The following is a 25,000-nucleotide window of genomic DNA, read 5'->3' as shown; positions in this document are numbered from 1 at the left end:
GCGCTTGCCAGGGTTACTGCGTTTGGAGGATAGGGATCTCCACTCACTCGGTGGAGGCTTTCCAGTTGTCAAAACACAACTCAGTTGAACTTTAAGACTTATTTAATATCGTTCTTTTACTTTACAGCCCTTAGACATCTCCTGCATGTTAGTTCTGGGCCAGAGTGGTTTTCACTTGAGTGCCGACAGTAATCCGTTATGGCTTTGGTCTAGCTTTACAATGTTAATACTGATTGGTTTAGAAAAAACTGAGGCTATTTTCTAGTCAGAATTAAGACGAAAACTAAAGGTGACTTCTACTATAACAGGTTTACTTTGTGTTCAGTTTTTTCTGTGTATGGACACTTATTTGAAAACCTCTCTAATGCCCCTTCCACTCTTTTTATCTGCTTCCCTTCTTTCACACCTCCTATCTTATAATTAAGTTTCTTTCTTCTAAACAATCACAGCGTTACAAGCGGTATTCATATATGTATGCTTCAACCTCGCGACAGTCTTACAACCATTTACTTACATTAATTTCAACTTAATAAAAGTAAACTGGCCTACTAGAGAAGATATTTTGATGAAAATATTATTTCATCGAAGCGGTTTTCCTTAATCAAAACCAAAGTAATCACTCTGGCCAATCACAAAATACGCAGACAATCCAGTGAACCAATCAAAGCCCAAAGTAATTACATGTAGCTGACGCAAAGCGCGGGAAAACGCGTGTGAACGAGTCACGATTGGTTTTGATTTCATCTGATTGGATGAAAAAGTGGCGCGAGTTTTTACAGCCAATTGCACAGCGTAGCTGACGCAAAACCAATTACTTTTTGACGCTCAAACGAAAACCGCTCTAAAGAAACTCACTTTTACTTAATTAACATTTAGGTATGGGACGTTATGATGTCATGTTAAAAGTAAGTTACAGTTAAATTAACTTAAAACATCAACGGATAAAACAAAGAATTTTCTCATAAGAATTGACCTATCGGGCCAGAGATGAACCACACCTAATCCTTTATTCAAAATTTAATCATCAAGAACAGCAAAACTGTTCTCTAAATTAAATCTAGCCGCCTGTGAGACTACTGATCTCGAAGTCTTCATCAGTCAAGTTTATCAAGAATCACCAATTTAACTTGCGTATAAAGTTAAATTAGAAATGTAGATACAGACAGTAAAGGAAACATCCCGATCAGTATATAACATCATGATCATTTGGCGCGAAAATATTCACGGATGATATTCGTCTGTGGACATTATCTGTTTCGAGAAGCAAACAGTTTTCTATAGACTGTTCACAGCCTCGCTGTCAACGATCGAATAAAAATACGAGAAAACAGAGGGCTGTGAACTTAACAGTCTAACAGTTTTCCGAGAGCGAAGCTCAGTCAAGGAAAACTGTGAACTCTGGGGAACAGATAATGTTCAAGCACAAATATCCGAGCATATATTTAAAGTCAAATAGAAGCTGTTGTGATTATTATCCATCAAATATTTTTAGCAACACATGGGATCTTTTCAAAATTGGAGAATATCACTCGATCGGATATTTCCGATTTTTGGCTGGGCCTTATTCAGTCACTTGACGCGTTTAGACCAATCGTGTGTGATTACGTTTGCCTTCCAATGGAATATATAATTCTCATCAACAAATGATATCACATTATTTATCTTCATTACTCGTCCTCACACTTATCGAAAGACACGGTGCTTACCATTTAATCAAAAAAGCCTGCAATTTTTGGTCGACAGTCAAATGGAGCAGTAATTTTACGGAAAATCCATTCGAAAATTATAGACTACCTCTAGAGGTAGTTCTCTTTTTCCGTCCGGAACGGAACGGCGGAAATTTCCTCACCATTTGCCAAATTTACCAGTTTTCAGTCTCTCATCACTCTAAAACAATTTCGGGATATTGAATTACAAATGGAAAGCGTCACTTGCTGATTTTGGAAAAACCCTTGCCACTATTCAACGGCCATCGACATAGGCCCCAATGGTTGCTTCTCCATACAATTCAATACTAATGTAGTCGATACTGATGTATGCCGCCGACGCGTACTGGAAAGAAACGACTAGGTATTTACCATACTAGAATTTGGCGATACTTGTAAATACCTATCCGATCATATCAGGTCAGTGACTTGATATCGTCTGGGGGAGTTATTCCAAATTGGGGTAGGTAAGATTGAATTATAAAATGGCGAGGCCAAAGGAACCTGATGTGCTAGCAAAGCGTGCCATAGAAAGTTCGATCATGAATTCAACAGACCAAATACGGCCAGACGCCCGTTGATATTAGGTCAACTGAATGACTGGATATCACAGGAAACCAGGACAGTAGTCATGGCTTCTGATTGGCTAATTGCTAACTTGGGTAACTAGAGTAATTCATGAATGAATTACTACAAGTTAGAGGGAAAGAAGGCATTCTAACCTCTAAAATCGCCTCAAAATCTCAAAAAGCATAAATGGGAAATGGGTACCGACAAGTTTTCATGGTTATATTTGACAGACATACTGCGGGTTAACCTCGGCCAATGTGGTACTAGCATCGTGATGGAGTAACAATATGGCTCTAGTCGCCTCAAGCTATGGTCATTCCAGTTTAAATCTGCACCGCACCCTGGAAATCCCTCATGACGAAATGTGATGTTATGTATTATTGCAAGTCCGCGGGGGTATTGCTTAATTTAGAAGCTGATGAGGGTTTTCTTCTTAGAACTTTGGCGTTCTCGAGGGGTTTCCAATGCAATGGCCTGGTTTTTCATGCGGAAATGGGATTTTTGCTATTCTTTCTACGAAAGCGGTTTCCAGGAATCCCTAAAAGGGAGGGTGAGGATGTCAAGTTGGGTTGGCAGATGTAAAATAGAATGGCCGGTTAAGCTTACAGTCAGATCTTTTTTATATGATAAGACGTTACGTTCATTACCCCTACGCTATCGCTATTTTTTATTTTATTGTTCAAAGGCCTACTCTCCGTGAATATGCTGTAACTCAGTGGTAGAACAATGCACTGTCGCCTGGAAAGTCATAGGCTCGGCTCCTAGCGAAGAAACAAAAATATTTCGATTAGAAATTTCGGAAGCCTCTCAGATATCTTTATCTCCACCAACCTTCATTCATACCACCATCAATTTCCACTCATCCTCGCTCATTGCTAAAAGTAATCGATATTTTGGGGCAAGATTTGTATCATGGGTGTTTCCGGTGAGCCTACTCTCAGAAGAGAGTAAATTAAGGAAAAATCTCATTGCTGGTAAGAGTTTTGTTTTTTTACCTGCGCTTTCTGGGATATCCCAATCAGTTTGTGTTGCTTTACAGGATGAAATCTGCCCCTCTATTAGGTCGAGGTTAACACAGGCATTGACTGCCTCGTCCCTCTTGTTAAACTGGTAAATCTAAAAGTAAAAAAAAAAAAAGAAAAAAAAAACCAGAACATCGAATGAAGTTTTATATTTTGTTAACTGAGTAATCTCTCATCTTTTAATCGTACACTTTTCACAGACAATCCCAAAAATATAAGCAGCGATTCTTCTGTTGTACCAAAAGATGGAACATTTAATTTACCCGAGGTGTTGTTCTTATTTTGTGGCTAGCTTTCAGATTTAATCCTTGCTAGTCCAGTTCTGGATCTCTCTCTCTCTCTCTCTCTCTCTCACGCAAAAATATGCTTCAGCGTTGCGTGAAAGAGAGAGGGCCAGAACTGGACTAAATTCTTACCTTTGGCACAAACACGAGTAAGAGAGTAACGCTGGTGCACACGATCAGACACAATGACGTAATGGCATATAGAGCTTCATAATTCACCGAGCCATCCATAGCAAAAGCCACAATAGCACCAATGATGGACAGCACGGCCACATTATAAACCGACATCCCGATGTACCTGGAGTCATTTAGAGCAGGAATGCTAACATTACGTGTCCCCCAAGCCAAGAACAGACCAAATAACAGAAGGATGCCTTTGTAGGCGAATAAAACGGCTAGGAAGTACGTTTTGTATTGACAAGTGCACTGGTACAACACAGGGATGATAATAATGTCCTCGCTCTTTCGGATCTGCAGATAGATAATCCAAGATTATAGCTATTTTACATAGAGCGGCTTTAAAAGGTAATTTGAGTGTCGTAATAAGCGCTATCTAAAACTATCTGAAACGTTTTTGATGCGTTCTCTTCCTTTATGACATTGACTTAGATAAACAATAATCTCTCTTTAGCGGAAATATGCTCGGATATTTGTCCGCGGACATGATCTGTTCCGAGAAGCAAACAGTTTTCCGAGAGCGTAGATAGCACTCGAGAACTGTGAGCTTTCAGGAACAGATAATGTCCAAGGACAAATATCCGAGCATATTTCTGTGCCAAATGGAGGGTATTGTGTGTATTATCCTTCAATTATTTTTTTCGCAACACGTGCGGTTTAGAGATTTGTTGAATTTTACTCGGATATTCCCCAGTTTTAGCTATTCAGTCACGTGACGTGTTTAAACCAATCGTGTGCAAGCGAAAATATTTGAAAACTTAAGATATTCTAGCCCCCATAGAAACTAGAATGGCCCCGCTCGTATTTGCTTAAGACGAATATATATTACGTTTAAGACGCACAATATGCGTAACATTTAATGCGCCTTGGTAAATACGAGAAGCATAAAACGCGTGTGTCGAGAAAAGAGAAGTTGTTTTGATAGAGTCTCTTTAATTTGGAACATTCAATGATTTAAAAGGCGATCTTGCAGATATTAAAGTAAGTAAAGAGCATTGTAAATGTCTCACCATATGTTCAAATGTCAGTATTTTGGCTTGGAGCGGATCAGTTGCAATCCAGTATGACAAGAACACCACATCGACAGCTAGCAAGCCTGCCACAATACCAAGCAGGTGAAGATCCTTAATGGCCTGAGATAAAACATAAAAGGCAAGATGTCATGGACACTTCCACACCTTCCGTAGCCGAAATTTTGATACCGTATGTTCTTGAATGAAAGGTTGACTTCGAATATACACCATCCCTCTTTAACAGCTGGTCGAGGATAGATGAAAACAGTGATCTCCGGCGTTCACGGTTCCAGATACGAAGCATTTACTTGAGATCAAACATACAGTTTAAATCGGAATGTTTCAAACAGATCTTCACTGTTTATGAGACAGGACTTATTGACAGAAGCGACATGTGCTCCTGTCTAAAGGTTTATGATGCTACCGCGGTGTGCTCAGGTCGCTCATTCAAACTATAGAAAGTTGTTATATCGTACTCTACATAATCCTGCTTCAGCTTAATCCAACTGTAAACAGACATGTTCATTTTGCTGCCACCAAGCTATTTATAAGGCTGATTTCGGTGAGAAATCAAGCAAGAATAATCTTATGCATATGTTTTGGTCTCCTCGCCCGCGTATGTTGTTGTCGTGTGTGTTAATGAAATTAAACTATGTAGTATTTACTAAGTGAGTGTGTCCCTATAGTTCACAATCTCACCATTTTTTTGTTGGTCGTGGCAGCTGTGAATATCTTGTGCACTCGCCAGGTTTTGCTGAACATGGCACCAAATGAGAAGGAAAATCCAATAGAAAGCACTGCAGCTCGAGCCTGATGACCAAATTAAGTGTTAACGTTCTGTAAGATAGTTTAGGAGGTTCTCCGTCTCGTATTTCATATGTGTGCAAAATCAGACCTATCTTCGCCTTACACGCAATTAGGTTTCGCTGATCAAAACGCAGTGGCTGTTACGTGTAAAGAAAAAAAATTGTTGCGTTTTCTATGATTTTATCTTAGCGAATATAGTAATTGTAAGTAGTAATGTTAATGTAAATAGTAGTGCGTTTTTGTCATGAGCCCCTGGCTCGGGAGATTAGGCAACCACTCCCTACGTTGACGACTTAAAATAAAGTTAGCTTTCCTTACCGTATGATTGGCTAGGTGCTTTTTGGCTTTAGTTGGCCGATAGTCATTTGGAAGCTTTTTTAAAACAAAGGACAAAAAGTTATATCTTACATTACAATTGCTTCCATACTCATCTGAAGAAAGGATCCTCGCATCTAAACCAAGCAAAACGACTGAGGTGTAACAAAGCATACAGCCCAGAATAACAATATTATTGAGATTTGGTGATGACATCTTAATGATTCTGCAAAGAGGAAAAAAAGAGATTTATTCTTCGCCAGTGGTTGGTCATCAGCTGGGCATTGGGCGACAAAAAGAAGGTCGGATAATAACTTTTCCAGGGATGAATATGTACTGAGAAACTACGAATAGATTTTACTTCAAACGTGTTCATGACCATAAACTGAAAGAGTAGCCAGTTTTAGCACTAAATTGGTGTCAGTATCGATAAGCATTTTGTCATGATACAAGTCATTATATGAAATATTGTATACTTCAACTGGGTAGAAAGATGTGAAGACATGATTTATCATCACAGTTATACAAAACTTAAGCAACTGTAAAATTAAAGCCTGAAAAAAAAATTGAGGCTTGAACGGCGGGATTCGAACCCATGACCTCTGCGATACCGGTGCAGTGCTCTACCAGCTGAGCTATCAAGCCAACTGGCAGCTGATCACGTTGCTAGTTCGTAATATACCCGTAGATAGTGAAGATACAAGTTAATTTATGAAAGTTCACATATTTGAACTGCGGAGACTTTATGTATGCTGTTGTGACTTTCCTGTCAAATGTAATTAAAGGGTATTTTACAAAAGCGGGCTTTATGTCACTGGTTTTCAATGTTTGGAAATCTCTTCTAAACAAATCAGTTTCTGTTGTTGTGCATATACCGTAAATCTTCGAACTAGCGCCCCCCCCCGCCCACCTCGAATATGCGCCCCCGAATAAGCGCTCCTCCTATCGGCCAAAATTTAAAATAAGCGTCCCCCCCCCCCTCGTATAAGCGCTCCCCTCCCCTCTCCCTATTTTGTGGACGGGTGATGAGACGGCAAAGGATGTATAGTTTTCGTCTTGTAGTGTTATATTTGTATATTGTTTCAGTTCGTGACCACGTGAATTTCTAATGGTGCCGCGATGTAAATTTTAGGATCAGATTTTTACGTCGATAAAGAGCTTATGTTGTTTTTTGCGTGGAGATGATTTATTAAAAAAATGATCATGTCAGTGCACGATTTGGGAAAAATTAAATAAGCGCCCCCCCTCGATTAAGCGACCCCTCGAATAAGCGCCCCCCGCGTCTTCTCTTAAATGTGAAATTAGCGCCCCGGGCACTTTTTCGAGGATTTACGGTATCAGTATACGGCCTCGACGGTAAATGTCTTACCTACTCTTTCCATTGCTGATGTTAAAATGCAGGAAACCCAAAGAACAGAGGATTCCAACAGCTTCCATAAGCCACATGACTATTATAAGAGGTAACGGGATCATCATAAATTCCTGATATCGAAATGACCGATCTTTGGGTGGCTTATTCCCTGAAAGTATGCATGGCAAGGTAATAAATTTCATTTTTAGTTTACTAATCTAAAAGAGAGAAACTCAAAGAATTTATACAAATTTCAGTTATGTCGTTTATCCGCCTAATTTATCTAAAACATTTTTACTAGAGTTTCTTAAAACAAGTGGGTAGAAAACATCAGAAGGGGCTTAATTGTATAAACATCTGAAATATCACTGGATCCTAGCGCATCATGTCGCTTTGCAATCTCCCGTTCTAGCTCAGTTATACACTCATTTTTGTCATGGGAAGTGTACTGTAGATAATTGTATTGCTTTAGTTATTTCTGAGCTGATTAGGTATTCACGAACTTCTAAAGATATGAACACAATTTTCAATAAACAAGGGTAAATTCATTAGACCTTTCACAGCTAAGACATGAAACAAACCAGGGTGAATGAGTCTGCTCTCGCTCAAAAACTCGCTCGCTCGTGGTTGAAGAACGTTCCACCAAAAAAAAAACACAACAACCCGGAGGACGCCACGTTTTGCTTAACAATTCCAAGAATATCTAGAACAATTCTATTCTGGATTAACTCAGCATGTCCCTTGCTATACAGCTGACTGTGTAAGGACAACTTTAATGTAATAGATAAAACACGAGCGATCTTATCTTACCACATTTCCAAACACTGTGACGCGGAGTGGAATCAGATTTTTGACGAACCATTAGGTGTTTAGAAATGTGGTAAAACACTGAATCGAGTGCGTGATATTTCTTTACAATTGAAGCCAACTCAAACGAAATAACGGAGAAACAAAAAGGTAAGAATATGTGTTAAAGAGATAGCGCAGATCGATATCCAAACACCGTCACGGTTATGATTTCTTTCGTTTAAACTTCATGAATTGTTATTGACATGTTGATAGATGCGAATGTAGCCATAACACTACTAGAAAAACTGCTATAGAATTATTGTTGAGTTTGAGAGAAGCTGATCAAAATGTGTCACCTAGCTTAGTCCAAGTTCTACAGGAAACGAGAATTTGGTCGATTCCAAGTTACATTTTTGCAAACGACGACACAAAAACGAAGATACCTACTGCCACTGCAGAACAAGCGCAAGACTTGTCATTTTTCTGTTTTAAGCTGATTCAGGTGAGGTATTCATCGGCCGAACAAAGTTCCATTGAATAGTAACACCTTTTCTGTACCTTTCCATAAAGAGTTCTTGGTGGCCTCAAACAGCTCAAACTTGTTTTGTTTTGTAAAATGCTGGCCAATTGGGACTAGCTTCGTTCCACCATCTGTGACAAGGGACAAAGCAGAAAAACAATCATCCAGATACGTACTACTGTTCAATGAGATATGACAGGAGCCCATCACTAGGAGCGTGCAACTGCCATACTAAGGCTATGTTACGGGATTTTTACAGACCGGTCTATTTTTAGGCTTCTTTTCCCGCGAAATAGTTCAGTTCTGGTCTATATGAGCGCGTATCGGTAAGGAAGAAAATGACGGCCTCAGGTGGACATGTCGACAAAATAAAATAGAACAATAAAATACGCTAATTCCCTCTCTATTTTTAAGTCTGTGCTTGTAATTGGTCACTGAGGTTCCTGCGGGGGTCTGAATTCGCAGTAAATTTAAATTAAAGATACATCGGTCTGTGAAAACGCCGTGACAGGAATATGGGGTAGTTACACGCTCCTGATGATGGACTCCTGGATATGACTGGTTATAGCGTGTAGCTGGAGTCTTGCTGACCAATTAAAACTCCAGCAATGGAAAGGACAAGCAAAGGAATTTATTGCTAAGTTACACGAGACAACATGTACATATCACACATAGATTAGCAACACATTTTTCCCATTAAATGAAAACCAAATTAATACATTACTTTCAGTCAATGTAAAAAGGTAAAGCAGGCCAAGCCATTTGGGCTTATCCCGGTTTCCGTAGCATTGAGCGACTAGAAGTATTTCTACTCCCCTGGCTGGGATTCTAGTCCATCGCAGGGTTACCTTCAGCATTAAATTTATTGTACTCCAGTTGGTGATGCAGGGCACTGTAAGCGTCAACCTCGTTCCCAGGCTCTCTCTTCTTCCAACGGCCAAGGGAGGCAGAGGATGGAGAGCCTGGGAATGAGGTTGTGTGAGAGTCGTGTTTTGTCTAAGAAACATCATAATGACCCTGGACAGGGCTCGAACCCAGACCGCTCGATCAGGAGTATACTGAGCGCGCTGACCACCAGGCTACCGCGCCTTCCACAGTCAACTCAAAGCCAGTCTAATGAATGAGCTAGAAACCGAATTGGATTCATTCTGAGATAAAAACATTCCATCAAGAAAGCTATGTACCTTGGATCTGTTTCACTACTATTATTCCTTCCCTCTGCTCATTGGCAGTAAACGATATCGGACCCTAAAAACACACAAAAAGAAACCGTTATCTATGGGGTTAGGGTGCCCTGGGGAGCTATTCCCACAGATAATGTGTGGGGTCTGCGGCCCGCTTCCCAAAACCTTTCCTTACCCTATTCATGACCAAAATCTGCTATTTTTCCTGCCCCACTTATGACCTGACCAAAAATTCAATATCCTATTTATGACCGTTTGCGGCTGGCACAGTTGCCCCAAACATAATTTATGAAGGTTTTTGTTGATGGTCTTATCGATAATGATGATAAAGTAGCTTCCTCTAAAAAACATAGTTAATTTGAGAACAAAATAACTAAGATTAGAGTGCAAGAGCCACACCCTATTTATGAACAAAATGGCCAAAATTGACACCCTATTTATAATCAAAACTGCTTAAAAACCCTACCCTTTGGTGCCGCATATACCTATATAGCCCATATAAGGGAGTGCCCTCAGGGTAAATGTGAAGTGGTAGGTGTGACCGTTGCATGCTGGAATTTGGCGAGTACCGTCCTATACACCGGGCGGTGGTCTGGGGGAACTCTCAAATAAAAATAACGGGGCTGCTCGTAGTACCTTTCAGGAGTTAAAAAACGGTTTTGGTACTTCTCTAGGGTGTCCAGCATCAAAAGGTCAACAGCGGGAGCTTTTGCAGTACGATTTAGGGCACTGAACCGAAAAAAAATTAACAGGAGGTATGTGTTGTTTTACAATTGGTACCTCTTGGGGATGAAAAAAAAAAAAAAAAACCAGGATCATGGTACCTTTCAGGGGTTGTTTTCAAAATTTCCGACGAGCACCCCATCCTTTTTATATGGGAGTCCCCCCGGGCCTACACACCTAACTCGCTTTAAAGTGCTGGTCATTTTCACAGTCATTGTTTGAGTCATCACCTAACACTTGCCCCCCGCCGCTCCGCTATGGGAATCAGAGGATTAGAAAAGCAAATAATTAAGCAATTACCGTGAGACCTTCAAAGCTCACATTACGGAGCTTTGATTCTATAGTCCTAGTTACCGAGGCACTACCACGTATTTCTTCCACATTATACTTCAGTGGCTTATCGGCTGTTTGCAATGCGGTGCTAGCTTCTTTCAAGGCTAGTATGCTGGCCCACATCGTATCAAATGCTGTTGCCATTTCGATCTTGTCTGAGTCGTCCCTGAGTTTTTTCACTTCTGGTTTACTGAAGACTTCCCTCAATGTCTGAAAAAAAAAATTACACAATATGACCAAGAATGATTACTTCATTGTAATTGCCTGAGAACAAAACAGTATAACGCGAATGATCGATTTGCATTACAGTGCAAATGAACGAGTGGACATTCGGAATTTTCTCAGTCATACACAATTAACTACTTATTAACCGAGAGTGAGGTGTTTACGGGAAAAACTATAGTCTTTCAGCCAATCATAATCCATAATTTCGATGTGTAATTGCACTGGTGTTACACTTGAACTGCACTGCTCTCAGCCAATCAGAGACGAGTAATTTTTCATGTATATTATTAGGTGAAAAATATTTCTGAATGTCTGGCACTACTACCAAACATTAGTGTCTGGTTTGTATTAAAAATAACCAAGAAATTAGCAGTTACCTACAACGTGTTTACGCATTGCGCGTAATTGTGTTCCGCATACATGCTCTGTTATTGAACAAATCATTAAGTATAGCTTGAAAATTGAAATATTTTTTTTTGATCGCTATTGATCCGAAGTTTGCCGCATGGTTTTCCCTGCCTAAGCTAAGAGCTATTCGTTCCCTAAACTAAATGCTTTTAATTCTTAGTTTGCAATCTGAAGCGGTATTCTCCGCCTAATCACAGAGCCGTCTTTAAATAATGCGGGCACTTTTCGTACCAAGGTCCCGTGCACACGTATCCGGACATTTTTGAATCGGCAACTTTTTCTTTCCGGATCCGGCTTCCGTCCACTCGCATCCGCCGAATTGGGCAGCGAATTCGGATATTTTTGAATCCGCTCTCGTCACTTTTCGGTGATGTTTTCTGTTTATGCTGTTTATCCTTCAGTTTTGAGCTTGACTAAGCTCAAACTACACAAAACGTAAGCAGTAAACATTTTTATCCAAGAAAAATTAATACTTCGGTTAACTTTTAATCCTGGGTCATCGTTAACCGGCTTTCGAACAACCCGGCCCAGAGTGGAAAAACATGAATCCGCAATGAATCCGCTAACGAGTGGACGGTGAAAATCCGATGACGTAACAAAATCGTGCCCAGTCTCTTACCGAACAATAAACCAATATGGCGGCACAACGTGTAGGCCTCGTTTCTCTACAGTGAATCCGGATACCATTGGATGCGTGTGGACATGCGAATTCGATTTGAATAGGCTACGTGTGGACGGGGAAATTTTTGAATACGGAAAGAAAAAAAATATCCGGATACGTGTTGACGGGGCCTAAGAATTATTATCTCCTTAAACCTAGCATGAATGATATTGTTGTTTATCCCTCACAAAATGTCGACACATGCTTCTTACCAGACCGGAAGCAGTAGTTGTATTTTCATCAGATCGATATAAGATATTCTTCTCGAATATGAAGGCTCCATCAGCAGCTTTTTGGTACTGCTCTTTGGTACAAGTTTCGGTCTTGTTATTCGTTTTTCTCTCGTTGTCAGCAAGCCTATACCAGTCCTCTATGGTTCCGGCATCCGGATGCAAGATCCAAACAAACTCCGGTCCATACAAGTCCATCTTGAACACCTGTAATTGACGCCTGTTTCAACATCGTTGTTAAGCTAATCACAAATGCAAAAATACATGATAATGCCCAGACGCCCAAAATATAGCTGAGTGAAAGATACTATAATTCTATTTCTGATAACTTTCAGCCAAAAACAATTTGCTCTGGACTTGATTTTTATATTTTGTTTCCACGGTTCTCGAATCACTCCATGGTTAATGAAAAAAAGCATTGACATTTAATTTACTTTTTAGGGTTGGATGGTAATAACTAGACAAGTTAAAGTTACACTGTTAAAAAAACTCACCTCACAAAGCACGAGAGCAGCTCCCCTCTTATTGAATTCGCCCAGAAATATTTTAGCGTCCAATTCCTAATTAAAAGTCCATATTAAAATTCATTTCTATTTTTTCACGAAAAATAGTGGAAGTAGATAACTTTATGTTACGCATTTTCTTATACTCTTACTTATTGTCAAGGGTTTTGACGTAAATAAATTGATTGATTGATTGATTGATTGATTCACTGGTAAAGGTAAAGTATGATGGGCCAAGTGGTCCATGTCGCTGAGGCTTATCCCGGATTTCGGTAAGCAACCAGGGGTATTTCTACTCTCTTCTTCCCTGGATGGGATGCTAGTCCATCGCATGGCTGGGGCTAGCCCTAGCATTACATTGGTCGGTAACCATTCATGCCCTTCAAGAGGTATTGTAAGATAAGAATATCTTGCCCAAAACACAAAGCAATGACCTGGCAAGGGCTCTAGCTAGCCTGACCCGCTTGGTCTCGAGTCCAGTGCAGGAGCAGTCCAGGTTTTTCAGTCGCTAGACTTTCGTGTGCTATCCTTGTTAAACAAAGTTGATTTACTTCAGTTTAGTTGAGTGATTTCAAGCGAGGTAAGAGAGGATGAAAAAATATAATAAAATAGGCTTTATTTTCAAGGTAATCCCTCTCAGATTAATTTTAACAATGGTACCCAGTTCTTTCGCGTATAATGGTACCACAGAGCTGCTTTGGCGGTCCACGAGAGCAAACTCTGCGTTACAGGACTGGCTATTTCTAGTCTCTCCGGTCCTAGGATTTCCGAAATCGTTAGTGATCTAATACCCAAGATGGACTACGTTAGGCCTGTGTGGGGGATTAGTCTTGAGGGTGAATTATTACCTTCAGTTTGTTAAGCTTTATTGTGATGTCCTCTTTTATATTTTGGTGTCTCAGCAAACCTGTATTAATTGCTTCAAATCCGATGATATCTAAATCCGGATGGTTTATAAGATCACCCACTACCTGAAAGTTGATATGAAGAACAATTCGCAATTACTATTCTGAGTGAAGTTTAGTCACACCATGAAATAAACGAATTTGTTATTCCATTGCGTTATTTCTATGACATATATATCGCTCCTGCTTTGTATGAATTGCTGTTCATCCCGCTCGGCCATTGTTGCTCCGTATACCTATCGAACCGAGTTAGGTAATTATCATGTAATTATACTTTAAAATGACACAGCGGGCTAATTTAACACTGACCCAATTACAGCAATCTACACAATCAAACTCAGAAGGTTAGTTTCGAAGCTTTAGCACAAGAGTAGCGAGTTAAGGGAGAGGATGGTGTCGAGTATTACATGTAAATGAAATCTAGTATTCGAAGTGAACGATGGAAAACACGATATTCACTCGATGAATGCCATTCAAGGAGTGAATATCAAAAATGTTTGGTAAGACCGTGCTGGAACAGAACAAGCGGAACTCTAAAGAATATTAGGCTTAAGATTAAAAAGAGTCATGATCACTATTTAAGAAAAAATCATAATATATCAATCTACGTCTACCACCAAATTATTTAGTTATTTATTTATTTCACCTATTAATACTTTGATATCATATAATTCGTAATAAACGAACTATTATTATTAGATTTATTAACTGATGCTTAATGTATTTTAGGCCCCACCTTCACATAAAGTCCTCCTGTTTCCAGGAAATCATACACGATCGCGGCTCTCTTCCACTTGAAGTAGTCCATCAGTCGAAAGTTTGCAGCATTGAATGTGAACGCTGTTGGCGCAAACGTAAATCCGTAACTATCTCTGAGTTCGCTCACTTCAGAAGTAGTTGTTAGGTATGTCACCTGTTGAAAAGAAATAGACGATGGTTAGTAATTAAAGTTAATTAATTAACGCTTGTTGATTGTTAGCAACTACATGGTTAATCCAAGACACAACTCTGACTATTTTAAGCTAGATTCCTCATTCCGAGCCATCCTTGTTTTGCTTCTTTTTTGGTGTACTTTAGTGCAGCCTTTTAACACTTTAATTACTTTGAAAACTAATCCCTTCAATTTTGTTGAAAATTTTAATTGTTAACCGTAGGTTATTTTTCAGAACACTCGCAGAATTGTCTTTCTTTCCTTACAAAGATCGTTTCAACCGCTCGCAGAAATCGAAGATTGTCTGCAAAGCCAGTTGCTGGGATTGTGATGTTTTCTACATCGGTAAAACCAAAAGAAGATCGCATGAAAGAAAGACAGAGCACTTCAAAGCTCTCACTCAAGTTGGTCAAGCCTCCGCTGTTGCTGATCATTTAACTTCTACCCGTCACAACATCAAATGGGACCATAATGAGATTCTCAGCAGCAAGTGGTCAATGTGATTTACAGTGTAAAATCAAGAAACATTGTTAATACGGGACTTAAAGCCCGCCCTAAATGAGAACGTCGGTAGGAAAAACTCTTTCTTTATTATTTCACATCGGATGTAATTTCTTTTGTTCATTGTTGTCTAGCTAGTTACCAATACCTCGCTTTAGTTTTAGTCTTTTTAAATCTTGTCATGTTTTGTAAGCGTCACTTCTGAAGATGTATGATGTAGCATACGAAACGTCAAGTTTAATATACCATGCGAAACCCGTTTGTTATGTTTGTTTTCTCTTTCTCCTGAAATTGAAATGGCCGAAAAACAAGAATTTTTATCAGTTTCTGATTAGCTGAAAACTAACCGGCGCCATCTTGGATTTGGAGAACAACGTAGCTGAACCCTCAAGGCTTACATATATGAGAAAGAAAGCACGGAAAACAGTCTTCTCATCTCGCTTTCGATTGTCGATGGAGTAAATCAACGACCAATCACATGGAAGACTTTCAGAAATTGGTAAGTTTTTTATTATTAATTCTATTCATTTTGTTTTATGTAAGGGATAATCCCTAACGTTATGACATCACGCAGAGATCTCAAGGTTTAATACTCTCCTTAAGAGAGGCGTACTGGGAAGCCGGTATCTCATTATGTATGCTGACGTCGCGGTCTTGTCCGATTGGTTCCCGATGACGTCATCGTCCCATCGCGCTTGGCGGTAGCCTATATAGGTAGAACTCGGACCTATTTTCCTCAGTCTTCATCATGGCGGAGGCGGCAAGGACTTCTGCAGCTGTGCGTTTTGGGGCCGGACACTTTAAGTATTTTATCGATTTTGTAACAATTGTGTCGCCATGGAAATCCGTAAGACCGATCCCAGGTCCTCCGTTGAGGCTGGTGGGCTGTTTTCCAACATGGCCGCACTTTCAGGGGCGCCGCCATCTTGAATTTTCAAGTCGGCCCCTGATTGGCTGAAAAATAACTGACACTATATTGGATTTGGAGAACAATAAAATCCATTGTTCTCCAAACAATAGCTTATTGTCTTTCTCGGCGCCTGATTGGTTACGGCCCATATAAGCGCCATATACTACTCGCGTTTTGTTGCTTTCGCTCTAGCAACCGGACGAATTGTCCCCGCTAACAAGACATAATCAACACAGTTTGCTTTTGGCTAAGAGAGAAGTTTATTTCCACATCCGAAGACACAAGATAAATCATAGAATCTACAAACTGAGAAATAAACCTCTCCGCTACCCACCCTATCGCTAAGAAATAAAGAAAACAGGGGAGGATGGGTGGGGCGACCACTACGAGAGAGTAATAGAAACTGAAACACAATACGACATACGCTCAAAGTTAAGTAACGCCATTGAATTGGGGGCGTGTTGAGTACGGTTGCCAATTAATCCCAGTGAGTGGAAGCGCCCAAAGGAAAAGCATGATTTGCCGGTGAAATCTGATTGGCTCACAGTTATCGTATGACAGGTAAGCAGCCAAGGGGCGGCAGACGACTCGTGAAGTAAATGTCGATGAATGCATCTGGCGTTTTTGTTTGCCTTTAGCCCGTTCGCCTGACAAAAAGCCTGATTGTAGGTTAACTGATTAAATGGAGAGTTACTGTTGTCTGCAAAGGTCTTAAATGGTTCCAGGGTACGCGTTTAACATGTAGATTCAGCAGAAAATTCATTTTGCTTTAAAAATGTCATTCTTGAAGGGACGTCACGACCATACTAGAACCTGGGCTCTTTTTTGATAAGACATTAGTATCTTCTTTGGATATGAAGACTTGGATTTGAAGATATTAGTATCTTATTAGTATCTTTTTTGGTAAGATATTATTAAGATATTAGATATTAGGTAACTCTTAGTTATGTCATTTTTAGGTGATTTTTATTTAGGAGGGCTCCACTGAAAACCGCCTTTGGTGAGTTGGATTCCCTCACTAATTATTATTATTATTATTATTATTATTATAATTATAATTATTATTATTATTATAATTATTATTATTATTATTATTATTATTATTATGATGATACTCGGTCAACTCGGATGTGCGTGGCTCAAGCTGGAACTTGAAACGCTGAAAAAGCGTCGGAATGGAGAAAAGGTTTTGGGACTAATATCTATGCTCTATAGATAGAGATCACTACTCCGTTATTATAATCTTGGTTATTTCATTTCTTACCATAAGTTTCCTGTAAAATCGTACCACATTCAATACCGAGGAGGCTTCGCTGGGTGTGTTAGGACCGAGCAGAATCAACGGGCGTGATCCATTGTACTGTGTATTATCTTTCAACGCAAAGGTAGAAAAAAAAATAGCGTAGCTTGGGACCCCCTGTTGAGGAACAGATTTTAATAATACACTCAACTTATTGTGTTGTCTTTGGGTGCCATTGTCTTTCATAAATGTAGTTTTTTTATTGTTAAAACACGTTTGACGTATTTTAAACGCACATAGGAATTACCTTGACATTTAGAGTTTCAAAGATGTTAATCACGTTCCATTCCGTGAAAACTGAACTGCCATACTGGTGAAAATACAACAGTTTTTTCCCATTTGTCTGTAAATGAGCTGGTCAATTTATCAAAAAACATTTGTTGTAAGTTATAGATGAAGTTTTTGGACTACTTACAAAACTCTTCAACCTTGTTTTCCGAGTTATGTTAGTTTTGAAGGGAAGCCTGTAGGCCCCTTGTAACAGTTGGTCACGTGACTTGTTTCCAAGAAGACACTGATTTAGTCATTGGAAATCCATCACTTAGAAATACTAAACACATTCACAAATAAGCTTACATGATAAACTTTCAAGTTCAGGTTTATATCCTTTAAGAGGAACTTTTTATGGACCTTAAAGCTTAGCAGGAAGCTTCAGTGGTTTTTCATACAAACCTTTGTAATTTTGCAAGTTTTCAAGCTGCCACCTTTCAATTTTCCATTCTTCCTAATATTTTACCTCTCTTTCTATCTCTCATAGTTGCACGTCAGCAGCTTCCTTTTGTAGCGATTAATATCGAAGGTTTCTGGAGGGCATAACTTTCTCGCTTCAAAGCCTACGTCTTGTTCCATATAAACACGCAGTTAAAGAACTTGGCAAATATCCAAATGAACCATATTGACCTTAGGGGTGGTCAACAGGCTATAGATATTAAACGTTTTCTTCTACAAAACGTACCTTTGTGTGATAAGGGCCACCTATGACTATCTCATATTTGTCCAGGAAAACTTTCAAATCCGGAGAGTTTTTGGCGGCTTCTATTGCGAGGTTTATCCCGACAGAGGACGCTTTGTTCGTGCTCCTTCTCTCCAGTACGACAACAATGAGCTTCGTCTTGTTAGCGTTACACTTTAATGATCCAATCACCACGACGATGACAAGAGCGGAAATAACCGCTGTACTATTCATTGCCGCTTGCGGAGGTGTTAGTGAAGCGACTTCCGGGTCAAAAACTGATGCGGAACTGCAATAAAAAAGAAATGAAAAGGAAAACTGTTGGATTTTTGTAACTGAGAAAATAAGCCAGATAGACTAAGAGTAGAATTTTTTTCTTTCGGCGATCGCAAAAATACGTTTTCTCATATACATTTATTATAGTGACAGTGGCGAGTGCCTGATTTTGACAAGCACATTTCTGATCTTCAAGACTGTGTTTGCTTTGATTTTAGGAAGGGACTTTTTTTTTGTTCCCAAACGCCGTGATCCTTTTGGTCAACGTTAAGAATTGCGTTTTCTCAGATGGACCTTATTGAGGGGACTATCATGATCAATCTGTTAACAGCACGGAACAACTTCTTTACATTCAGAAATCAGCGAACAAAAAGTTTGATGTCCAGTGGGCTACTTACAAACACAGAGTGCTCGAGTTGTTTGAATGACCACCTAAAAAACACACAAAAAATAACGAAAACCGCAAACTAAATTTATGATTTCCCGCAACCGTACGATAATTTCTTAACCGCAAACCGCCAGATAAATGTGAATGTACCCGCAAATCGGCATTCAAAATTGGCTTAAACCGCCAGAGTATAACAGACCCTCCCTATTGTCAAGTTTGTTGGAGAAGTTATTCCAGTCCACTTGTTCTTTGTGTGGCTTACAGCATCTGAAGCTAATATCTCAAAAACTGATCCCGTGACCTTATTTTTTTAATGTATAAAAATATTCAACAGCAAAAGCGGAATGCATGTGCGAAATTGCAAATTCTGTGTGTAATAAAAAGATTTTTATAAAAAAAATATGGGTCACCGGCTTAGTTTTTAAGATAGATGCAACTGATGGTAAAAAGTGGGTCAAGTTTGTTGCTATTCAACAGCACAGCGCAACCTTAATTTTATGACTTAAATACAATGAAAGGCATAGTGGAGAGTTACCTTGGAAAAATAGCACAGCCATTCAAAACGGTACAGTTCCAAGTCTCACAAATCGCACCTAGTTCTCTAAGTCTCAAAAAAACAAACAAACAAACAAACAAACAAACAAACAAACAAAAAAAAAACTGTTTTATTACTGAACAGACGCACGACAACATGGAATCTATTTGTTTTATAAATACGGCTAAGATCGTTTGCCTCCGTTCAGTCACCTTCGATATTTTAATTATAAACCCCTGTAGACCATGCTGAATTACGTGCGCAAATTTGTCAAAATCAGGGTAGTTTTCCACACGCTTAATCTCTGAAACGAAGTCGGTGACCCCCAAGTTCTGCATTTCTGACACAAGTAACTCATTATGTAACTACGTTAAAAATTTAAAAAAATCTGTCGACTGGAAAATTTTCGCGCACACGTCCTTAATCGTTTATAGTGCCTACTAAAACAATTAGGCTACTCACTATCATTCTCTATGAGCGAAAGTCAACTCGGCTACGTCTCGTTGACTATTCACTTTTTGGATTAAGAAATATCACTGGATAATTCAATCCCCAAAAAGGACATTGACCATCATGCGACTCTTAAAAAACCTTAATATTTTTCAATTAACAGTTAGCCCAGGTAAACAGCTGCAAGTTCTCCAACAAGTCAATCTGCGTGCGATTTGCTTGCTTAGCTACAGCAACTCCAATATGTCTGTTATTCGATGACAAGAACAAATAAAATTAGGGTTATAGGACGACTATGTGCACATGCAAAAACGAGCCCAAACAAGAGCTAATTTCGTTTAAGCATTCAAAATTACTGTGCGTCTATAGACAGTTCAGTGCGTAAATAGAACGAGTGCCCATTTGTGGAGAACTGTTGAAATGACGTTTCGCCGTATCTTCTAGACTGTTTTGAAGAGTCTCACCCTTCTTGCAGATAAAAGAGCAACTAACTCCACGCATACAGGCATGAGCCAGCGTGGGTGAAGCTAAATCTGGCCTATGGCTTTGTAGGCTTTCATTTCGTTGAAAACGTGTTCTATTTTTACCCTCCTCTTAGACAAGAGCGTGTTAAACCTTCGTGCTCTCCTTCTGTCTCTGTTATTTAAAAAAGGCATCTGGCCAGCTCTTACGGGTGTCAATAGTGACCCACCATCTGGATACGCCTTATTAGCCAAAAAAAGCTTTGCATTGGGTGGTAGATCCAAGTTGCGCCCGGGACCAATAGGTTCCATCAGTCGGAAGGAAACCGCATCGTGCATGTTTCCTAGGAATCCAGCCTGAACAAAGTGGATATGTCCTTCATTGTCCATCACTAGTTGAGTATTCATACAGTGATAGTGCCGATAGCCACTGTAGAAAGGCCGATGTGGTTTGATTAGAGATCGATATATCTCATGTGGCGTGGCTCTTGAAAGGGGTTTAAGATCGCAACACGGCAAAGATGTTTAGCTGCACAATTTGCTCGGATCGCCACGACCAGTAAACGAGCTTCGTATAATTTCTGCTAGCATGTACAATGTAATCGCTATAAGTTGTAGAAAGACCTGGAAAATTCTTTGCAAACAAGTTCTTCTTAAATGCGTAGACAGCTGTGCTTCATTCTTGAACCAAAATGGTTTAAACCCACAATTTGGATTAGGAAAATACTCGACGAAGTAACTTGAATAGTAAATATCTAAGCGGAACTCTTGTGCTAAAATATCCTGATTCTTTAATTTGTTTTTATTGCGTCCAAAACGCGTTTTCGGCAAGTACGATTTGATACTGCGGTACGAAGCCCGAGTAAGCGCTCTTAGAACGTCTAGTTTGATTTTGAAAGTAGCGCCAAAGTTCTGGAAGAACTTTGTAGACAATGCGGACAACAGATGACGGATCAATGTCAAACCAAAGAGAGTGTGTGTCCACATGGGGATATTTCCGTAACCAAATAAAGGTAAAAGGTTCGGCTGGTATATAATGTTTATAAATGTTTCGAGAAATGGATGACTAGAAACTAAATAAGTGTTCCCATTCCCGCCCAGAACCAATTTTCTTAAGGCCTTTATTCCTTTCGCTTGATTCTTCAATCAGGTGCTTAAAGGAAACGCGTTTCTATCGGTGAAATTGCAAAACGCTTCATCGTGGAATGTTATAACCTCTGTCGCGGCAACGACTGGAAGGAGGTGTTGCTCTTTGCCAAACAAAGAGTCATTGAAGCGGGATTGCCTGACCACGTTTTGAGGATGCATCTGGAGCAATCAACAGATCGCTTAACGGGGAGAATGCGCAGCATAACTGATTAAGAATGCTTTGCGATCGCCTCAACCTGCCACCCAGCCAGCAACGTCGACAGGTCTAGACGAAACACCTGCCTTGATAGCTAAGAAAACAAAGTATTCCACGCTGATGACTCCGAGTCAACGAAAAGCGGAAGCTGTTAAAAGGAAACTTCACAATGAATTGGTAGCTTCATCACTGAATAGTTCAGAAGAAGAGAATGGTAGGCACGAGGAGAAGGAACGAAAGATTGATCACGCAACAGAAGCACAACTTACCCATCAAAAAATCTGTCAGAAAGCCATGGACACCATGAACAATGTGAACGACTTGCTCACAAAAGTGAATACCTATTTAGACAAGGCCAAGAAATAAGGAAGAAAAAAGCCATGTTTCTGCTCCATATTTGTTCTAGTCGGGCAGTTCTCAGCTATTTAATTGATCTGTTTAAGGTTTGTTTAACGCATTTTGACCGCTAAAATATAGTTCCTGTTTGAGCCTGTTTTGCTTGGTACACATAGCTAAGCTTTCTACATCGGTTCAAGTTTCCAGCGAGACCTAGATTGTAATGAGATCGAGAGCGCTTCGATCTGTTTGATAAAAGGAGATTAAAAAATTGGAAGCATTCTTGTTTGTGTTTGCGGGAAACCATCTTGAAAAAAAGAAATTAGAACGGTGTACTTTAGAACCTGCTGGCTCTATTGTTCTTGCACATTATGAATCAGCATTTAAGGATTCCAATTAGCATATAAGAATCGGGGTTTGTAAAATCATTCTAACAGAGCAACAATAGACCATTTTACAGTTGTCTGTTCAGAGACCTGGCCTTAGGATGGCAGCGAGGCTAGAGTTGACCTTGTTTTGATACAGACCTCACTGCTTTTGTCATGTAAATGCACCTAGTTAGCATCAGAACAACTTGGTTTACACAACAAAAGCAGTAAGGTCTGTGACAAAACAAGGTCAACTCCAACCTCGCTGCCATCCAAAGGCCAGGTCACTGAGCAGACAATTGTAAAATGGTCTATTGGAAATCGCTAATTTGAAAGAAACTGAGTTAGTCCTCGTTCGTTCTAGTTTGACTGAAGTCGTCTCAGTCGCTAATAAACTAAAGGAAGACTTAATTCACCGATTAGAATACTCAACATCTGCCACAAAGGCACCTGCACGATTTTGAAAGGGTCTGGACGGGGTCAACTGACAAATGACAAATAGCAAAAAATAAACTAAAGAAAGACTTAAGAGGCTGTCTCTAAAAGCCGACCACTGATTTTACTTCGAAAATTCGATTTTTCTTATAAGCTGGGATTTCGAAGCCCTTACCTAGTCAATCACTAAAATGAGTTTTATTTGATTAAAAATTCTAATCGAACTTTTCTAGGATTGATTGAAGTTCGGTCCGCTCGACACAAGTGCACGCCTGTCGAAAGTGGAAAAACAGCACATATTGCCGGCGCTCTAAAAAAAGTAATATTCACTCAAAAGTCCCAATTCTTTTTTTCAACTATAGATATATCATAGCAGTTTGTTTAGCGATATTGCAATTATAATTCAATGTTGTTCCTTCAACGGTTAAAAGAAGATTTTCTACCCGTTAAATGGAGTTTTGAACCAAACACGAAAATAGCTCTAATTTAAAGGCACGTTTTAAAAATGTGGCACCGGTTTGAAACTGCTGAACTACATCAACAGAAAGTATAAATGGCCCTTAATTTAAAACAATTATGAAGTTTGTCTGCCCACTAGGTTTTGAAAGCTAACGACCGCTTAAAGTTCAAGAAATTTTGAAAATATTCCAGTGAGTAACTAACATACTCGCCTTTGATGTGAAGTTTATATGAAATAATTCATATATGAACTGCGGTTGTAGTTGAAAGTGAAAAATGATCATCGCAGTAAATTTTCCAATTTAAGCAATTGGAAAGAAAAAGCCTGAAAAAATCAGGGCTTCAACGGGATTCGAACCCGTGGCCTACGCGATACCGGTGCGATGCTCTACCAACTGAGCTATGAAGCCACACATTGGGAGCGAGGTCAATTTATTGAGTTCATATCTTCCCGTGAGTAGTGAAATGATGTGAAGTTTATATGAAATAATTCATATATGAACTGCGGTTGTGGATGAAAGTGAAGAATGATCATCGCAGTAAATTTTCCAATTTAAGCAATTGGAAAGAAGAAGCCTGAAAAAAAAAAAAAAAAAATCCCGTTGAAGCCCTGATTTTTTCAGGCTTCTTCTTTCCAATTGCTTAAGGTTACAGTATACCTTCGGGTCGGCAATTTTCTTCAAATTTGGATTTTTGGTTCAAAATAATGGTCGAAGAATAATCTCTAATTTCTGAAAAAAAATTTTGAAAAAGGCTAAATATTGGCGGAGAAATGGTGGTTTTACGTTTTCACCGGAAGTAAAAGTTTACCTCTTGATTGACAGCCCTATGGCGCGTATGCAATCAACCGAGACGATTTTCTCGGGAATTACCTGTATGGATGTCACGAAATGACTACTCAGTTGATCAGCATTGTTGTTCTGACTACCCAGCATTTTTGGTATTAGGCGTGTCTCTATTAAGTTATAAGTAAACATAGACCACGTTTAAACCATGGACCAGTTCGAAAAAGCGAAAACAGCGAAGAACGAATGAAAATACATCAATGAGTGAAGAAGCGAAAGTTCGCCACGCGGATGAAGCTATAGTTATCGTATAAGGCGGGCATATATTCGTGGTAAGAGAAAAGAAAGGTTCTGTAAAAATTTCGGAACTTGACAGCAATAACAGGGATGCTGAGTCCGATATCGACGAATCGTCGGACTCATTGAGACCATTTGAAATATTATCCATGCACAGTTGTCCACGCACAGTTGCTCTCTGCGCTTTCTTTTGTTTGTTTCCTTCGCTCAGCCACTCTAGCGTTCGTATCCTTTTTAGTCTTCCCCATTTTGCCAGACCAGCTTCAAGAAAAACCGAGCTACAGAAAAATTATCTCTCTGCCTTCGGTTCCTTGAGCGCATTGCTAAACACAAGAGTTTTTAGAGATTCGCGCGTAAATTTCACCAGGAGGCTAACGGTAGTAAACTTTCCCTGCACTGATTGGCTTAGTTATCTGAGAACCCAGTTGAAGGCGTTTGTGGGCGGAGTTTGTTTGCGAAGCATAAAGTTTTTCTTAGCGCTGTTTTCTCGAATAAACTTTTTCACTTGAAGCAGACACTTTAAAGAGTTATAACTCAAAGGGATT

The 25,000-nt window shown here is 39.5% G+C and overlaps 1 protein-coding gene across 1 annotated transcript; it reads right to left on the bottom strand.

Moving 5' to 3' along the window:
- Positions 1–1,576: 1,576 nt before the first annotated feature.
- On the bottom strand, positions 1,577–18,063 carry LOC145500838 (gamma-aminobutyric acid type B receptor subunit 2-like). The gene is made up of 14 exons (XM_081480374.1): positions 17,333–18,063; positions 14,463–14,639; positions 13,670–13,792; positions 12,301–12,525; positions 10,762–11,004; positions 9,739–9,802; positions 8,593–8,685; positions 7,264–7,414; positions 5,988–6,120; positions 5,472–5,582; positions 4,770–4,892; positions 3,715–4,053; positions 3,272–3,392; positions 1,577–3,037 (listed from the first exon to the last, which is right to left on the bottom strand). Exons 1-14 carry the CDS (start codon positions 17,552–17,554, stop codon positions 2,964–2,966), a joined length of 2,199 nt encoding a protein of 732 aa, XP_081336500.1. The 5' UTR covers positions 17,555–18,063; the 3' UTR covers positions 1,577–2,963.
- Between the last annotated feature and the right edge of the window lie 6,937 nt (positions 18,064–25,000).

Source organism: Orbicella franksi, chromosome 10, assembly GCF_964199315.1.
Source record: "Orbicella franksi chromosome 10, jaOrbFran1.1, whole genome shotgun sequence".
NCBI classification, from domain to species: Eukaryota; Metazoa; Cnidaria; class Anthozoa; order Scleractinia; family Merulinidae; genus Orbicella; species Orbicella franksi.
This window is presented reverse-complemented; position numbering and strand designations above follow the sequence as displayed.